The sequence below is a fragment of the Sabethes cyaneus genome, chromosome 1 (genome assembly GCF_943734655.1).
Source record: "Sabethes cyaneus chromosome 1, idSabCyanKW18_F2, whole genome shotgun sequence".
Taxonomy (NCBI): Eukaryota; Metazoa; Arthropoda; class Insecta; order Diptera; family Culicidae; genus Sabethes; species Sabethes cyaneus.
In genome coordinates, this window is record NC_071353.1 from 14,556,458 (window position 1) to 14,571,381 (window position 14,924).

Genomic DNA, 14,924 nt, shown 5'->3' on the forward strand with positions numbered 1-14,924 from the left:
ATGAATACATGCCACTATCACTACAAAGAGACTTACGTAGTCCTGCGTCTCCTATATATGCGGTCGTGTCTTGTACACAACCCGTCTGATTTTTTTCAGAAATTTGAAGCAAGCGAAGTTTACAATCACATTACTTGGCAGCCATATTCGAAATTTCAAACTGGTTGTCAAAGTTTGACAATGAGATTCCCCTTTTGATGAATCTCAGGCACACACACATATGCATATGTACTGTAAATACATTATCTGAATATGTATGATGTTTACCACGCGCACTGCAGCGACACTGGCATTCTATATATATTGATTATACTGTATGATCTGACGGAAAACCTCTATTGTCGACAGTCGCCCGCCGAGCTTGTGGCATCCAATAACTTAATAAAACTTTATGAAATTATTGCTGATTGCAAAAAAAAAATTACTGTCAACAGTGCGCAATTGCTCATAAAACTGCTGTTTTAAAATGAAATGTTTCGGTGTCTTTGGCGCCCTCATTACTTGGAATATAATGAAAAAGTGTGCCGAAGTTTGCGAAATTTTTGAAATGTTGCTCGAGATATGCCAGAACCGAGGCCAGAACGCAATCCTTTAATACACAACTTGATATATAAAATTCATATACAGTAATGATTCGCTAATTGGAGGTTTGTTAATTGAGTGTTTGTTAGTTGCTAACTGAGAGAGAGAGAGAGAGAGAGAGAGAGAGAGAGAGGAGCCAACTTAGTGACAGATGGATTGTTTTCGTTTTCCTCTTATTCTTATATTTGATGCAGAAAATTCAAATAGCACGATTTAAATCAAGTTATAGCATGCTCGGGTTTGCGAGGGGTTTGAGATTTCATATCATCGCAAATAAATACTTCCCCTTTTTTATTCAATCAAGCTAGCCCGGTTCACACCATAGTGACAGTTCTTACCCGGTTTCACCCGACAGTTCGATGCACAAAAACAATCCCTCAGCTGGCTCTACTCTCTTAGGTTGCTAGCGAATTATTGCTGTATTTAATTATTTATTTAACACCAAAAGCTTTTAATTTAATGTTATACCGATTTTACAGCAGTACCGTACTAGATGTACAGCAAAATATGTTCAGTAAAGAGGTTTGTTACATAAGTGTCATTTTGTCACGCTATAGATGGATTGCTGGACAGCTCGGGAAAAGCACGAAATTCGGCAGGGATTCCAGCGATAATTTTTAACTGTGTCCGTACAAGCGTTCACAGGGTTGAGCCACGTCATTGCACGTTTGAAGAAGCTGCGTGCTTGCGTACTTTGGCATCCTTCTCGCTCATACCTTTTCTTCGTTCTTTTCTTTTTCGAAATCGTATCGAAAACAAAAATGGCGCCTGGATAGTTTGTTGAAGTTGTGAGAACGTTTTATTGGTAAACATTCAACCAAAAATACACTATTTAGATGTAACCGATTTGAACTTAAATATCGCTAATTTGTACGTAAATGTATGAGAAATATGAAGAGGTTAGTACAACGAATTGTCTTGCAAAGTAAAATGTAATTTTTTGCCAGTAAAAGGGCCTAAACAAAATGCCCAGGTGCCCAGTAGGACTGGGGGTGAAAGTTACTCGCATATATGCGTAAAATTATGCAATAAGGTTCTTAACTGGTTACCGCCTTTGGCGAAATATTAAACTCTTTTTAGAAAACTAAATGCATTGGAGCTACGACGGTTGAAAGAAAATGAGCAATTTCCGGAAAGCGGGCAGAATGCTGGCAAGCAGGGAAGTACTCGGAGGAGGCGCTCTTCCTACCGAGAAAGCCCCATTAAGAACGTCGGAACGTTTGGTCGCAGTGGAAAAAAATTAACACGCCGGGAAGATCCCCGTGAGCATCAAGATCTAGCACGAGACGAGATAGCGCTGATGTTTATGGAGGTGGGGAGTGTTTTTGTTGATAAGCGCTGTACACTGAAAGAATTTACATTTCTATTTTCATCATTGTTTTAGGTTTCCGAAAAAATTGATCGATGTTTTGATTTTGATCTCCAAAAATGGTTGAATCGATACGAAAATCTTACTCGTAATTCAACAAACTTCCCAGAAGCTGCAATGCTGATCATGAGTGCGGCTCAAATTTACGGGCGCAAAGTTGACTATTTGGAGGATATCATTTTACATATGGACCAGGACCAGAAAGGTAGAGAAGTAAACGAGGGTGACGATAAAAATGAGAAACAGGAAAAAAATGTTGGCGGAAGAAGACGAACGGCTAGGTTTCAGCCGCAGTCGCTTTCCGATTGTTTTAGTGATTTGGAGTTTACGTTCGTGGACAGAAAGGTGCTCCCTATTGATTCACTGGTTACGACTGTGCAGAAGATGACAGTTGACAAAAGAAACAAATTTCAACAAATGCAGGAACTCTGCAATGAACTAAGAACTATGCCTGCCAAGCAACGCAGACAGGAAATTTTGAATCGTCTCAGAGATGAGGCCAATATTCCTTCGATCTTGTCCAGCCACACGGCAGCTAGAAAGCATCAAATATTAGACTTGGAATCCGGAGAAACAATAGGAACGCGGTACGATTATCAAATCTATCTGAACTTTATCGATGTCAAAACGGGATCTTTGACACCGGAACACGATTTGAAGAAGTTTTTCCAACGCTGCGATGTGATAGATTATCTCTATGAACAGCAAGAAAGCGAACGGGAACGTTGCGAGCGCACCGGAAGACCAGCACCAGAGATGGTTTTCCCTTTGAAACCTCGTGAGTTTAAAATGTATATTCCTCCGAACTATCTCAAAAATAAGTATCGAATAGAGATGAATGATACATCGGATTTCGACAATGAATTGCACCAAGCTAAGAGCAGCAATTACCGAACAGATCCAATTTTGAATTTGATGAAAAGTAAATTTGCCACTCGATCTTCAGAGCCGAAGAAAGTTCCACAAGCAAGCGATGATGAGCCCTCATTTTGCAATGTATTTTCTTCATCGGCAATCGGAACAGAAATGAATAGTGCTGACGTCACTGCTGAGAATTTGGAAAGTGCAAACCAGGATGAGTGTGAACCATCCGATAATGCTATAGAAAGAACAGACACTATGAATAGCACTGAGACATCCTTTAATGTATCCAACAGCACGATTTCTATGTCCCAAGAGCAAGAAACCGAAGTATCTGAAAGCAATCCTGAAAATGAAACATCTCAGTGTCAGGAAAGTGAGCCTTCTACTAGAGAAGAGTCGGTATGCGAACCATCGCAGACCACAAACAGCGGAGAAAATTGCCTTCATCTGTCCAAAGAGTCCTCCCCGGAACCGGAGTTGATGGCTCTCGAACAGCAGTCAGCCCAAACAGCAGACAAAAGTCCACCGGAGAAAACAGCATCATCACCTGTTTGCCCTTCGCGGCTTAGCTACGAAGACGAAGGTATCGGTGCGGATCGAGAAACACCGCCAGATCAGTTCTCTTCACCGAGCTTTTCTCGCACACCATCCCTGGACGTTCTCAGTGACTGCATAGGGTCGTTACCGAAAACACCGGAACCCCAAACGGTGCCTTTCTTCGGAGGCGGCGTCGTTATTCCGACACGTAACACCGCTGGCTCACCGCGAACTATCACAATCAAACCGGTGCTGGTTAAGCTGAACATGCTAAAGATCCCGGAATGTTATTTGAAAAAACATTTGCTCTTTACGCTGCCGGTAGAGTACAGGAAGATGAAAAATGATGTAAGTAATGATTGAAATTGTGCCAGAAGGGTGGAAACCTGATATGAACTGATGGGTTTTTCTTATTTCAGTTGGTTCGTAAAAGTAGCAATCGCAAGAAGGATGTATTAACGGTGGCAGTATATGATATGAGTTCGGGTATCCCTAAAAACTCGAAGTGGTTTGGTCGGCCAGTAACACCGGAACCGGAAGGTAGGGTCATAAAACTTACTCAAATTCAATTGAACGGTATACAATTAATTTATTCTGTTTCTTCACAGATTTCTACGGATTTGATGATTCAGCTGATGTTCTGGATGATTCAAGGGACAACAACTTACACAGTTTAAGTGATGAGTTGCAGTCCAACATATCACGGTCATCCACACCGGAGAGTGACTTTTATGGTTTCGAAGACTGTGATTTGGAAGTCCAAAAAAGAAAAAAGGCAGATCATGTCCAATCCAAAGCTGCAGTTGAAAAAGACGTCCAAAAAAAGAATACTGAACGTCCAAAATCTATAGTAGCGGAATCGGTAGCAGAAGTTGCGGCCGAAAATCCAGAACCAAACGCACAACTTAACCCAATTCAGCAGCAAGATGCCGAGAAACCAAATTCGCAACATTCGACACCGACTAGAACTTTATCGCGTGATTCGGGAATTTCCGACGACCAGAACGATCGTCGGGGGAGTCGTTCTAAGGAAACTACTCCGGAACCAAGTAGTCCGTCGTCAAAACAAGACCTTGGCAACATGGTAAGCCAAGAAACGGCAACCGAACTGTCCACCTCAGCAATTGCAGCTGAGCCGCAGCCTACTGAGACGAACGAAAAATACATCCAAAGCGTGACAGAAGCAAAAGAACTCATTGAGAAGGTCAACAATTGGCATCGAAAATTGAAACCGATATTGTTCCAGTCTGAGCAGCGTAATCACTTCGATATTCACGCCTACGGGACGGAGATTATAGAGTCGTTTGCTCCGCAAACGGACGCAAACAGTTCTGCTTCGAACATTAGCTTTGCGCAAATTATGGACAATAAACAGCAGGACTATACGGCTCGGTACTTTCTGTCCATGCTAATGTTGGCCAACACAAATAATGTACAAATTGTAACGCGCAACCAGAACCCGAATCGGTTAACCACTAAGGAGGACATTGAACTTCGATTGCTGAGTCGGAAACGTCACCACCAAGAAATGGAGAGCATGGGCGAGAGGATACCTTGCGACAATTCGGGCAAAGTTGTTAAAAAAGGAAAAATATCTCGTGGAATCAAACGCAAACGGGAGTCTGAGGTCGCAACAAACCAGGAGGGCAACGGCGACGAGAGATGTTTGCGAGATGATGACGAAACGGAGCACGACTTTCTGGATAAAATTCGTCGACTCTATCCGGACATCAATAGCGAAGAAACGATGCGCAAACGAATGGCTTTCCACCGCGGCATGCGGCGATGCGCTTATGGACTGCCTGCGGACGCCGAAGAAGCGAACAGTAGTTTGCAAAACTCCACTGACGAGCAAGAGCATGTGAGTCAGGAAGAGCCTATGACGGAGGAGCTTCTATCAGTTGATTTGCTGACAAATGAAGCTGTTATGGTGCCGATGATTGTCGATCAGGGTCCATGTTACTCTAAAAGTATCTCGATTGCGGAATCTGGTTACGGGTCAATGCTCGGAGATGGCGATTGATAGTAGGGTACGTACCTACGACAAACATAAGTGGACATATACAAGAGACAACTGTTCTGTATGAATTTTGAACATATTTTCTTCTATAACAGGCACTTGATAGATAACATTCACACTTGGTACGCTCTACTAGAGCGTACCTCTATTGTAAGTTTAGGAAAATTAGTTTTAAGCTAAAAATTCTCAGTTTAGATGTTATGCAAATATTTTCTTTGCTCGATTTTGCTTCACTTTACGAAGTACAAAATTAATAATAAAGTGTATTCTGACCTTAGCACCTTAGCGAGATACCACCCGAGTAATTTACTTTGCATATAGAGGCGTCCTATTGTTTGATGACCCGAAATTGTTAGACTAGTTTGTCTTTCGTACTAAAGTCTATATTGATTCCCACAAAGAACGAACAAATGCGTTTAGACTGTAAAAAATTATATACCTATTACAAAAGCATTTCTGTTGTTTTGCATTTTACTTAACTTTCATGCCAAAATATTTTCATTTTCTATTTTGCCTGACTAAAATAATTTTAAGCTAAAACGCTCTTTAGAAGCACCGACCTTAGAGAACCCAGTGACAATTCGAAATAGCAGAATTTATTATTTACACTTTATTTGATCTGACGAGATGTATGTATTAGAGTAGTTTATTTCTCACAAAACTTTCAACAACTTTAATCGATTGTGTATCGAATTTATTGAACACGAAGAGTTCAACAGAAGTTGATAAATAAAATGATTAGTAGTGGAATTAGAAGAGTATATTGTATAAGCTATATTTTGTAATAAAATTGAACATGAAATCGAATTTAATCTGTTGTGTTTATACTATTATCGGATACCACTGTTGTAAACCCACCCACAAGAACATATGTGATTTACGTACGTCTTTAACACTGGATCTATTCTTTATCGACAGACTTCGTGCCGATTATTAGATTACCTTACTCCTTACTGACTCTAGCAGCTCCACCCAGTCGAGAATCGAAGGTACGACGACTGGCTTGTTAGACGAGCATCGTACTTCGAAGCTAAGTGGGCGGTTGCCCATAGATTTAAACGATCTAATTGTCTTTCGAATAGAATTCGCGGTCGGAGAGCATTGTTACATACGAGATATGCAATAGAAAGCTATTGACACCAAATCACTTTGCGGGCTTTTCTTTCAGCATAGTTATTTCCAAGCAATTAAAGTGCAGTCTTAAATGTCTAATATTTTAAACCGAGTAATATCTAATTTTTTAACCTAACAGTAAACAAAATAGCTATTTAGGCTAAGAACAGGTTGCTTTATGTACAAATTTGTATTCTTTTTTGTCGCTGAAATGCCTACAGATCATTTGCATTTGCTATACGGGTAACATCGGGTCCTAGAGTAACAATAATTCACTTTGAAAACACAACTAGATGAATGAAAACAATCCAAAACAACATACCTCCATTACACCTTCGTGTTCCAGTTGCTTCCGTCTTCCGGCAGCAAATTGTTGGTAATCAACAGCACAATATCGACAATCCACCAGATGCCGATACCGCCCAGGGTGAGCAGCTTTCCCACCGCAGTACCGGTTTGCCCCAGGCAAAACCGGTCCATACCGAGAAAGCCCAACAGAATACTGTACAGCAGTGTGGTCACGAAGTAGTGATCCGTATACTTGACGCACGGAAAACCATCCCGCATGAACTCACGCGGACCAAAGCATTCGATGTTATCGAAAACCACACACTTAACACGGGTGGTTTCGACGTCATCATAGTGCACGCCGCCAAACTTTACACATCCGTGGCCCTGCTCTTCCTTTGCCGTCCGGTTGCCTTTGTGGTCCAGCGGTTCGTCGCAATCCATAAACTCAAGAGGCAGGAAGGAACACTTGACCAACGGTCCCAGCGGGTTGAACTCGTTCGACTGATTGATCGACGGGTTGTCCTTATCCTTTGTTATCTGAGCCGTTTCCACAATCAGAATACTCGTGAACAGGATCAAAAATAAGCGATTTTCAATCATATTAAATTTTCCTTTTCGCTAGCTGCTTTTATTTACTTATTGCTTTAAAAAACAAAAAAATTTAATGTTTATTCTGTTTGTTTGTCCTATTATTGTTAAGCTCACTTTACACTAATATACACGCGCGTTTCTTTTTGTTCAATATGGAGTAAAATTTAAGTTTCATTTGCTTGCACATAGATGTGCTGAGTAACAACGGTAGCTGAATTGCTAAAGCAATTGCTGTTTACGGGTTGGTTTAAGGCGATTAAAGCTGCATAAAGTCAGCACTTAAATGGTGTTTGAACAAGCGATGTTTAAGCTCACGTTTAAGCTATACTTTAATTTTTTGAAATTAGCTTTTTAGTGATGCATCCTGAGTTCTGTGAAAAATACTTGGCATCTCTGTTTGCATGTTTTTTTCTCCCTGCTCGTTGTTCTGTTTTGTTTTGTTTACCGTCTGGATTCGTTCGTTCGTTTGAGTTTGAGTTTGACTTCAGTCAGTGCTGTTTTTTCTGGTGCCGGTAGCAACTTGGTTAACATCTGAGAGATGTCATTGATTAATAAATAATTACAACATATAAATCAACTCACCAAACTTAAGTATGAAGTGCTGCTGTGTTGAACCATCCTCTCGATAAAATGAACGTAAAAATATACGTGTCTTCCAAGCTGGTAGAGCAGTGCACTTTTTGCCAGTTGTATGGGATAATCGAAGTGCAGCGAGATGAAATCCGTTTTGTGGTGCTGGATGACAAACTTCGACCCGGTACCTATTTGGTGGGAGAAATCTGCAGTGAATCAGATTATCGGCGATTGATGCGGCAATCGGATTCTAATGACAGTCGGGATTTGCTACTGCTAGAGGAAAACTTCCTGCGTCTTTCGATCTCAGATCGTGGCCGCGTGAAGCATGTTACCATCAAGGTAAAGGGAGTCACTATAGAAACACTAAACAAGGTGATGATCGTTTACGACGAGCGAGGTTTCTCTAATTTGGCCGAAGGAGGCCTGATAGACGACGATGATGACAATGATTTGCTACATCTGGCGCGGCTCATCAAATCCTCTAAGCCTCAGTCTAATTCGGCTTTGCAAGACTTGCTGGGCTGGGCTAGCTCCAGTCAATTGACGAATTTGATAGTTTATATGCTGGGGCCACTTGTGACTCTGTTACGAATACTTTTTAAAAAGACAGCCTTGTTTTATCATTGCTCAGAGTGGAATGAAAGCATCAAAAGCAAAAGTTTTAATGGGTAACAACGCTTTTTATCTTCCCATAATTTCGTATAACTGGATATAAATTTATTTCCAGAGCAAAATGGGCCTTACTGTTCGATATAGGATTTGGTGTAATCGTGTTATCAATGGTTCTTTACTTTGGAAACCCTGGAGTACATTTCATGGAATACGCCGAGGTAACATTTAATAAAAATACTCCCCGCCATATCACATGTCAGTCAATAAATGCTACAATTTATTTTCAGCTTGTAGTAAACCACTTGCGAGAACTCCTGCAGACACTACGTGGCAGTCCTATCGGTTTAAAACTTAATGCCCCACTGAACGACTTTTTCCTGAGCTGTTTTCTGTACCACGTGGATTTGTGGTGGACATTTCTGATACTTGTTTCGCCCGCAATAAAATTTCTTTTTATACCACTGTCAATATTGGGCCTGCTGGGTCTCTCATTCCAGCTGGCAATGCTGTCGGACCTCCTAATTCTGATCAGTTTGCATGCTCATTGCTTCTACATCTACGCGGCTGTGTAAGTTTGTTTGGTATCATTCACTTCTGTGTTTCAATCCAATTACATATACAAGATAATAATACATTGCAGTCTATACCGCATAGAAATAGGGGGCATTCGTGCACTTTGTCGGATAGTTCTGGGCAAAAAGAAAAATGTACTACGGAATCGTGTTGAGTCGCACGAGTACATGAACCGTCAGCTGTTTCTGGCAACTTTAACTTTTGCAGTTCTGCTTTTCCTACTTCCAACTATACTAGTGTATTACGTCGTATTCGCCACGGTAAACCATTTAGCTTAGTTTAAAAAAAACTCTAATAAGTATTTAATTCGACAGCTCCGTTTTGCCATCTACTGTGTATCGTACATACTGATGACTGTAAGAAGGATGATACTTCAGTTTCCGTTTGACGCTATGATCCTCTGGATGCGGGGCGCATATACGGACGTGGACAGTTTGGAAATCTATAACATTGGTTCGAACGCACATGAAAACATTACCATCATTTATGTAGCTCCCAAGGTAAGCAATTGTTTCTGGAAAAGCCGATCTCATCGATCACAGAAAGGGATCGGAAATAATCAGTTTGACGAAATGGCTGCGAAAAGAAATACCATTACGATTGGACGCTTTTTAGTGAGTCTAATTCGAGGGGAGATGGTTGCCTTTATTCAGCCAGATGAAAGTAACTATCGGAAAGATTTTAATATAGAATAAATATAATAATTCAATTTTATGGTATAGAAAATAAAATCCGAAATACTGTAAGGGAGTATCATTTATCCTCACCATCATCAGAGAGGGTGCATATATCAGCTCCTAACAATCTACTCGAAATTTTAGGCATCGATTTGATAAACCAGTTCGGTCTATAGAATCAACTGATCACTGCACTCTACAATCAAGTTGTAACTTAGCAGACTCAAAATGTTGCTGCTCTCGGCGCCCATTTCCCTAATGTGTTTACCGCGGAAATGGGGCCTGTATAACAACTCAACTGAAGGATAATTTTAAGCCGGTGTTTCGACCAAAACGATCGGTAGCCTACAGCATTCAGAGCGAAGCCGGAAGCCGAATGGAACGGTTCGCTTGTGCGCGAATTACTCAACTGGTTTGAATGTTGTGCTAGTCCCGCGCTCCCTCTGCTCGAAGACTTCTTTAACTGCCAGCTACTTTAGTCACATTGACTTGTCGGACCTAGGTCGGACGCCTACCTCCAGTAGCCTAGCAGGTCGATGACGCAAATCAACCCCTTCTTACAATGAATATGCACAAAGGTCTCTATTTTTTAATCTAACTCTAACTCGAACTGGAGGATAGCGTTCACAGGTTCATCAATGAGTCGTTAAAAGTTTTTCCGGTTTTTCCACTCTCGTTCAAGGCTCTTCAGAGTAAAACCAAAGGTAACGTAAATCTGCAGCAAGTCATTCGTTTCGGCAACGAAGGCTAGTCATCGAAAAACAGCATAACCGATCCCGCAGTTGAACAATTCTACCAACGTCGAGAATGTCTTTTCGTCGTAACAGAATGCCTCTGTTACAGCAAAAAGGGTATTCGTCCCGCCATCGTTTAGTAAGCGTGTTCTCCAATAGCTGTGCAAGGGGCACCCCGGAGTTGACTGAATGCGTGCCGTTGTTCGTCAACATGTGTACTGGCCAAACACCGATGAGGACGTAGCGATGCTTGCCGGTTCGTGCAGTGAATATGCCAACGGGGCCAAAACACATTGGAATACTACCATGGAATGCTGCCCTATAGCGGCAAAACCGTGGCTGCGCTCACAGACTATGCCGGTCCGCTGGATGGGAACTATTTTCTCATTCTGGTGGATTCATACACAAAATGATCTGAAGTATTACTAACCAAAGAAATTACCACAGGAACCTGGCGAATCTTATCGATACATATCGAAACGTTCGCAAAAGAAAATCGTCGAAGGGGGGTCTCGATAAAGCCATGGACACCTTTCTTATACGCTTCTATGCTTTCTTCTATCCCACCGTAGTCACGCTATTGCCGCCTGCGTTCATCAGACGTTCCGGTCCTACGTGTGAATACGGGGAAAGGGGCTCCCAAAATTCTCTTCACGGCAAGTACACATTCGTTAACATACATTCGACGACTGATTCGTACCGTGTTTCCAGTACTACGCACCTGCATGATCCGACCGGTCCTTACTGAACGACATCTTGATGACGACTAACGGCACTCCAACTGCTGAACTTTGGATATTCCACCAGAACGACCGTGACCTCAGACATCCGCATGTCTCATCGCCCAACGTGATACTGGGACGCACTGTAGATGGAATTATGGACGCCCCCGTGACGTAAATATTGCCCCTCCGACCGTCTCCTACAACTTCGCCCATGCTGATTTTGGGGACATTCTAAATGTGTTAAGCAGCATCAACTGGAGCACAGTTTTGGATAATAACGATACAAACACTGCTGTCACGACCTTCTCAAATATCTTGAACTACGATCCCCACGTTCCCAAAAGAACTGTTCCCGCTCTGAACCAGACACCCTGGCTAAACACTATGTTGCGTCGTCTCAAATCCGAAAGGAAAGCTGCTCTAAAGAAATTTTCGAAGTACAGGACCTTACCCCTCCGCAACCACTTCCTGATACAAACGCCTGAGTCGTTCTTGCTTTCGAAGCTACCTGAGACATGTCGAGCGAAGATTGAAACGTAACCCTAAATCTTTTTGGAAATATGTCAACGAGTAACGGAAAGATGACGGTCTACCCTCGGTTATGTTCCTGGGTGATAAAACAGCGAGCAACTTTGAGCAAATCTGTGAACTGTTCTCGATGAAATTCTCCAGTGTATTTACTGATGAAAGTTTGACAATTGCACAGATATTCACTGGGACTGAGTATGTTCCTTCCCTGGGCCATTCATTGAATAGCCTCACCATCGATGAAGTGATGGTTACATCGGCCGCCGCGAAGTTGAAACTTTCTCGATTCTTTGTACCGGACGGTATACCATCTGTTTTCCTGAAAAAAAAAATGCATCCATGCTCTCGCCACTCCAATGAGCCTTCTTTTCAGCTAATCCGTCAACTCAGGTGTCTTTCCCTCAGCATGGAACTCGGCATACATGTTCCCTGTGCATAAAAAGGGAATTAGGGAAAACGTATATAACTATCGAAGAATCTCAATTTCGAAGCTGTTTGAGCTCGCCATGTTTGAACCACTATTTGCATTTTTCAAACAGTACATCTCTGAAGGAAAGGACCGCCTACCGGTAGAGCTTAATAAGCCTGGCGGAGAAACGCTAGCAAAGGCTCTATACTGGGTTATTTCGAGGGTTTGGGAGGAGGAACATCTACCGGAGGAATGGATGGAAGGAGTGGTTTGTCCCATCTACAAAAAGGGTGATCGACTAGACTGCTGCAACTATCGCGGTATTACGCTGGTAAACGCCGCCTACAAGGTGCTTTCCCAGATCCTGTTACGCCAGTTGTCATCGATAGCACAAGGTTTCGTAGGGAATTATCAGGCGGGTTTCATGGGGGCTCGCGCAACTGCGGACCAAATTTTTACTATCCGACAGATCTTACAAAAATGTGGGGAGTAGAACGTGCCCACGCATCACATCTTTATTGATTTTAAAGCAGCATACGATACAGTCGATCGAGACAAGCTATGCCAGATAATGCACGAACACGGTTTTCCGGACAAACTGACGCGACTAATCAGAGCTACATTGGATCGAGTGATGTGTTTCGTACGCATCTCTGCGACACTCTCGAGTCCCTTCGACCCGCGGCGAGGGTTGAGATAAGGTGACGGTTTATCCTGCATGCTGTTCAACATCGCTCACGCTCTTGAGGGCGTGATCCGACGAGCGGGCATCGAAACGAGAGGCACGATTTTTACCAAGGGTAGCCAACTTCTAGGCTTTGCAAATGGCCTAAATTGGCCCAAAAAATAAATGCGTCGAAGACCAAATGTGAAAAGAAAAGGCTCAAAGAAAACAAACGCGCGTCTCCCACGGACGGTAACCGTTGACGGCGGAACTAAAAGTGGTAGAGGAGTTCGTGTATTTGAGATCGCTGGTGACCGCGGACAACAACACTAGTAAGGAGATCCAGCGGGGCATCCAAGCGGGAAATCGGGCCTTCTTTGCCCTTCGTAAAACGCTACGATCAGGAAGCATACGCCGCCGCACGAAGCTAACAATGTACAAAACCATTATTAGACCGGTAGTTCTTTATGGACTTGAAGCCGTGACGCTGTTTACGGAGGACACACGCGCCCTTGCCGTGTTTAAGCGGAAAGTGCTGTGGACGATATTTGGCGGAATACAAACTGAAAGCGGAGAGCGGCGGAGGCGTATTAATCACAAGCTACAGGCACTGCTTGGGGAGACTCCCATCGTACATCTAGCGAAAGTTAGCAGGCAACGGTGGGCCGGATACGTCGTAAGGATGCCGGACGACAGTGCGACGAAAATAGTCCTCTTCAACGACCCCACCGGCACCAGGAACAGGGGAGCCCAACGTGCACGATGGCTTGACCAGGTCGAAAGCGATTTGCGACATCTGAGACGACTAGGAAATTGGCGACGAGTGGCCCAAGACCGAGTTGAATGGAGACGAGTGCTTGAAACAGCACGAGCCACCCCGGCTCTATGCTGCTGAAGAAGAAGACATCTCTGATAACCAACATGGGTTTATGCCCAGCGCTCCACGACTACCAATCTCTTGACTCGTACATGCTACGTGATAAATAGTTTCGATGGTCGGTCGCAAACAGATTTCATATACGTTGATCTTTCCGCAGCTTTCGACAAATTGAACCACCAAATCGCCATTGGCATTGCCAAACTGGATAAGCTTGGCATAGCTGATCCGTTGCTGCGTTGGTTCCGTTCATACCTATCCGATCGCCACTTAAAGATGAACCACCTGGAATACCACAAGCAAGCCATATCGGTCGTTTAATATTCCTTATCTACTTCAATGCCGTCAACTACCTGCTTAAAGTTCCGCGACTCTTGTTTGCTGACGACCTCAAGTTATACTCAAAAGTTGAAAATCTATCCGACGCCGCTGTCCTTCAGGAGGAACTATCGACCTTTGCCAAATGGTGTGTCGACAACCGCATGCTGCTAAACTCCAACACGTGTGAAGTCATCACATTTTCTGGAAAGCTGAACTCGTTCGCTTTTGACTATAGGCAGTCAAATACGCCATTACGTCGCGAAAACTGCGTCAAGGATCTGGGGATACTGCTCGACTCTAAACTTACATTCAAACAGCACATCGCGTTCATCGTGGATAAAGCCTGCAGGAACCTTGGGTTCATTATGCGTATCGGCAAGAACTTCAACGATGTTTACTGCTTGAAAGTTCTTTATTGTGCATTAGTCCGCTTCAATCTTGAATACTGTGCTCCAGTTTGGAGTTCCTACTATCAAAATGGAGTTAGCCGAATCGAGTCAGTGCAGGGGAGCTCTTCGGAGACATCCATGGAATAACCCTTTCCAGCTGCCAAGCTACGAACAACGCTGTAGGCTCAACGACATAGACCCCCTTCATGTTCGTCGTGATATGAATAGACCAGAAATTGTCTCCGATTTATTGACCTCGTGAGTGGATTGCCCGTATATATTGGAAAACCTTGATATTCTCGTCCGGAGTTGTACATTGCGCAATAGCCGCTTGCTACACGTGCCGAATCGACAGACTAACTACATCAGCTTCAGCACGATTACCGGTCTACTGCACCACTTTAACCGTTTTTACCCCACTTTCGAATATGACGTCAGCCGTAACGCGCTGAAAAACCGTTTTTTATCAATA

General features: G+C 43.1%; 3 protein-coding genes across 3 annotated transcripts; 2 read left to right on the plus strand and 1 right to left on the minus strand.

The window, feature by feature from the left end:
* Positions 1–1,362: 1,362 nt before the first annotated feature.
* On the plus strand, positions 1,363–6,139 carry LOC128738840 (uncharacterized). The gene is made up of 5 exons (XM_053834265.1): positions 1,363–1,481; positions 1,663–1,894; positions 1,967–3,700; positions 3,772–3,892; positions 3,961–6,139. The coding sequence occupies exons 1-5, from the start codon at positions 1,465–1,467 to the stop codon at positions 5,373–5,375; spliced, it is 3,519 nt and encodes a 1,172-aa protein (XP_053690240.1). The 5' UTR covers positions 1,363–1,464; the 3' UTR covers positions 5,376–6,139.
* A 431-nt stretch (positions 6,140–6,570) lies between these two features.
* On the minus strand, positions 6,571–7,405 carry LOC128745388 (TM2 domain-containing protein CG11103). Its single transcript, XM_053842452.1, has 2 exons — positions 6,808–7,405; positions 6,571–6,741 (listed from the first exon to the last, which is right to left on the minus strand). The coding sequence occupies exon 1, from the start codon at positions 7,374–7,376 to the stop codon at positions 6,813–6,815; it is 564 nt and encodes a 187-aa protein (XP_053698427.1). The 5' UTR covers positions 7,377–7,405; the 3' UTR covers positions 6,571–6,741; positions 6,808–6,812.
* A 453-nt stretch (positions 7,406–7,858) lies between these two features.
* Positions 7,859–9,823, plus strand: LOC128745421 (uncharacterized). Its single transcript, XM_053842496.1, has 5 exons — positions 7,859–8,611; positions 8,671–8,773; positions 8,843–9,123; positions 9,196–9,388; positions 9,443–9,823. The coding sequence occupies exons 1-5, from the start codon at positions 7,998–8,000 to the stop codon at positions 9,821–9,823; spliced, it is 1,572 nt and encodes a 523-aa protein (XP_053698471.1). The 5' UTR covers positions 7,859–7,997.
* Positions 9,824–14,924: the final 5,101 nt, after the last annotated feature.

Excerpts from the sequence above, each read along its gene's own strand:
- LOC128745421 (XM_053842496.1), top strand. The coding sequence starts at position 7,998 with ATGAACGTAAAAATATACGTGTCTTCCAAGCTGGTAGAGCAGTGCACT. Across the intron at positions 9,124-9,195 it reads TTCTACATCTACGCGGCTGT|TCTATACCGCATAGAAATAG; the intron begins GTAAGTTTGTTT and ends AATACATTGCAG. Across the intron at positions 9,389-9,442 it reads ATTACGTCGTATTCGCCACG|CTCCGTTTTGCCATCTACTG; the intron begins GTAAACCATTTA and ends TTAATTCGACAG.
- LOC128738840 (XM_053834265.1), top strand. Across the intron at positions 1,895-1,966 it reads TAGCGCTGATGTTTATGGAG|GTTTCCGAAAAAATTGATCG; the intron begins GTGGGGAGTGTT and ends TCATTGTTTTAG. Across the intron at positions 3,701-3,771 it reads ACAGGAAGATGAAAAATGAT|TTGGTTCGTAAAAGTAGCAA; the intron begins GTAAGTAATGAT and ends TTCTTATTTCAG.
- LOC128745388 (XM_053842452.1), bottom strand. The coding sequence starts at position 7,376 with ATGATTGAAAATCGCTTATTTTTGATCCTGTTCACGAGTATTCTGATT.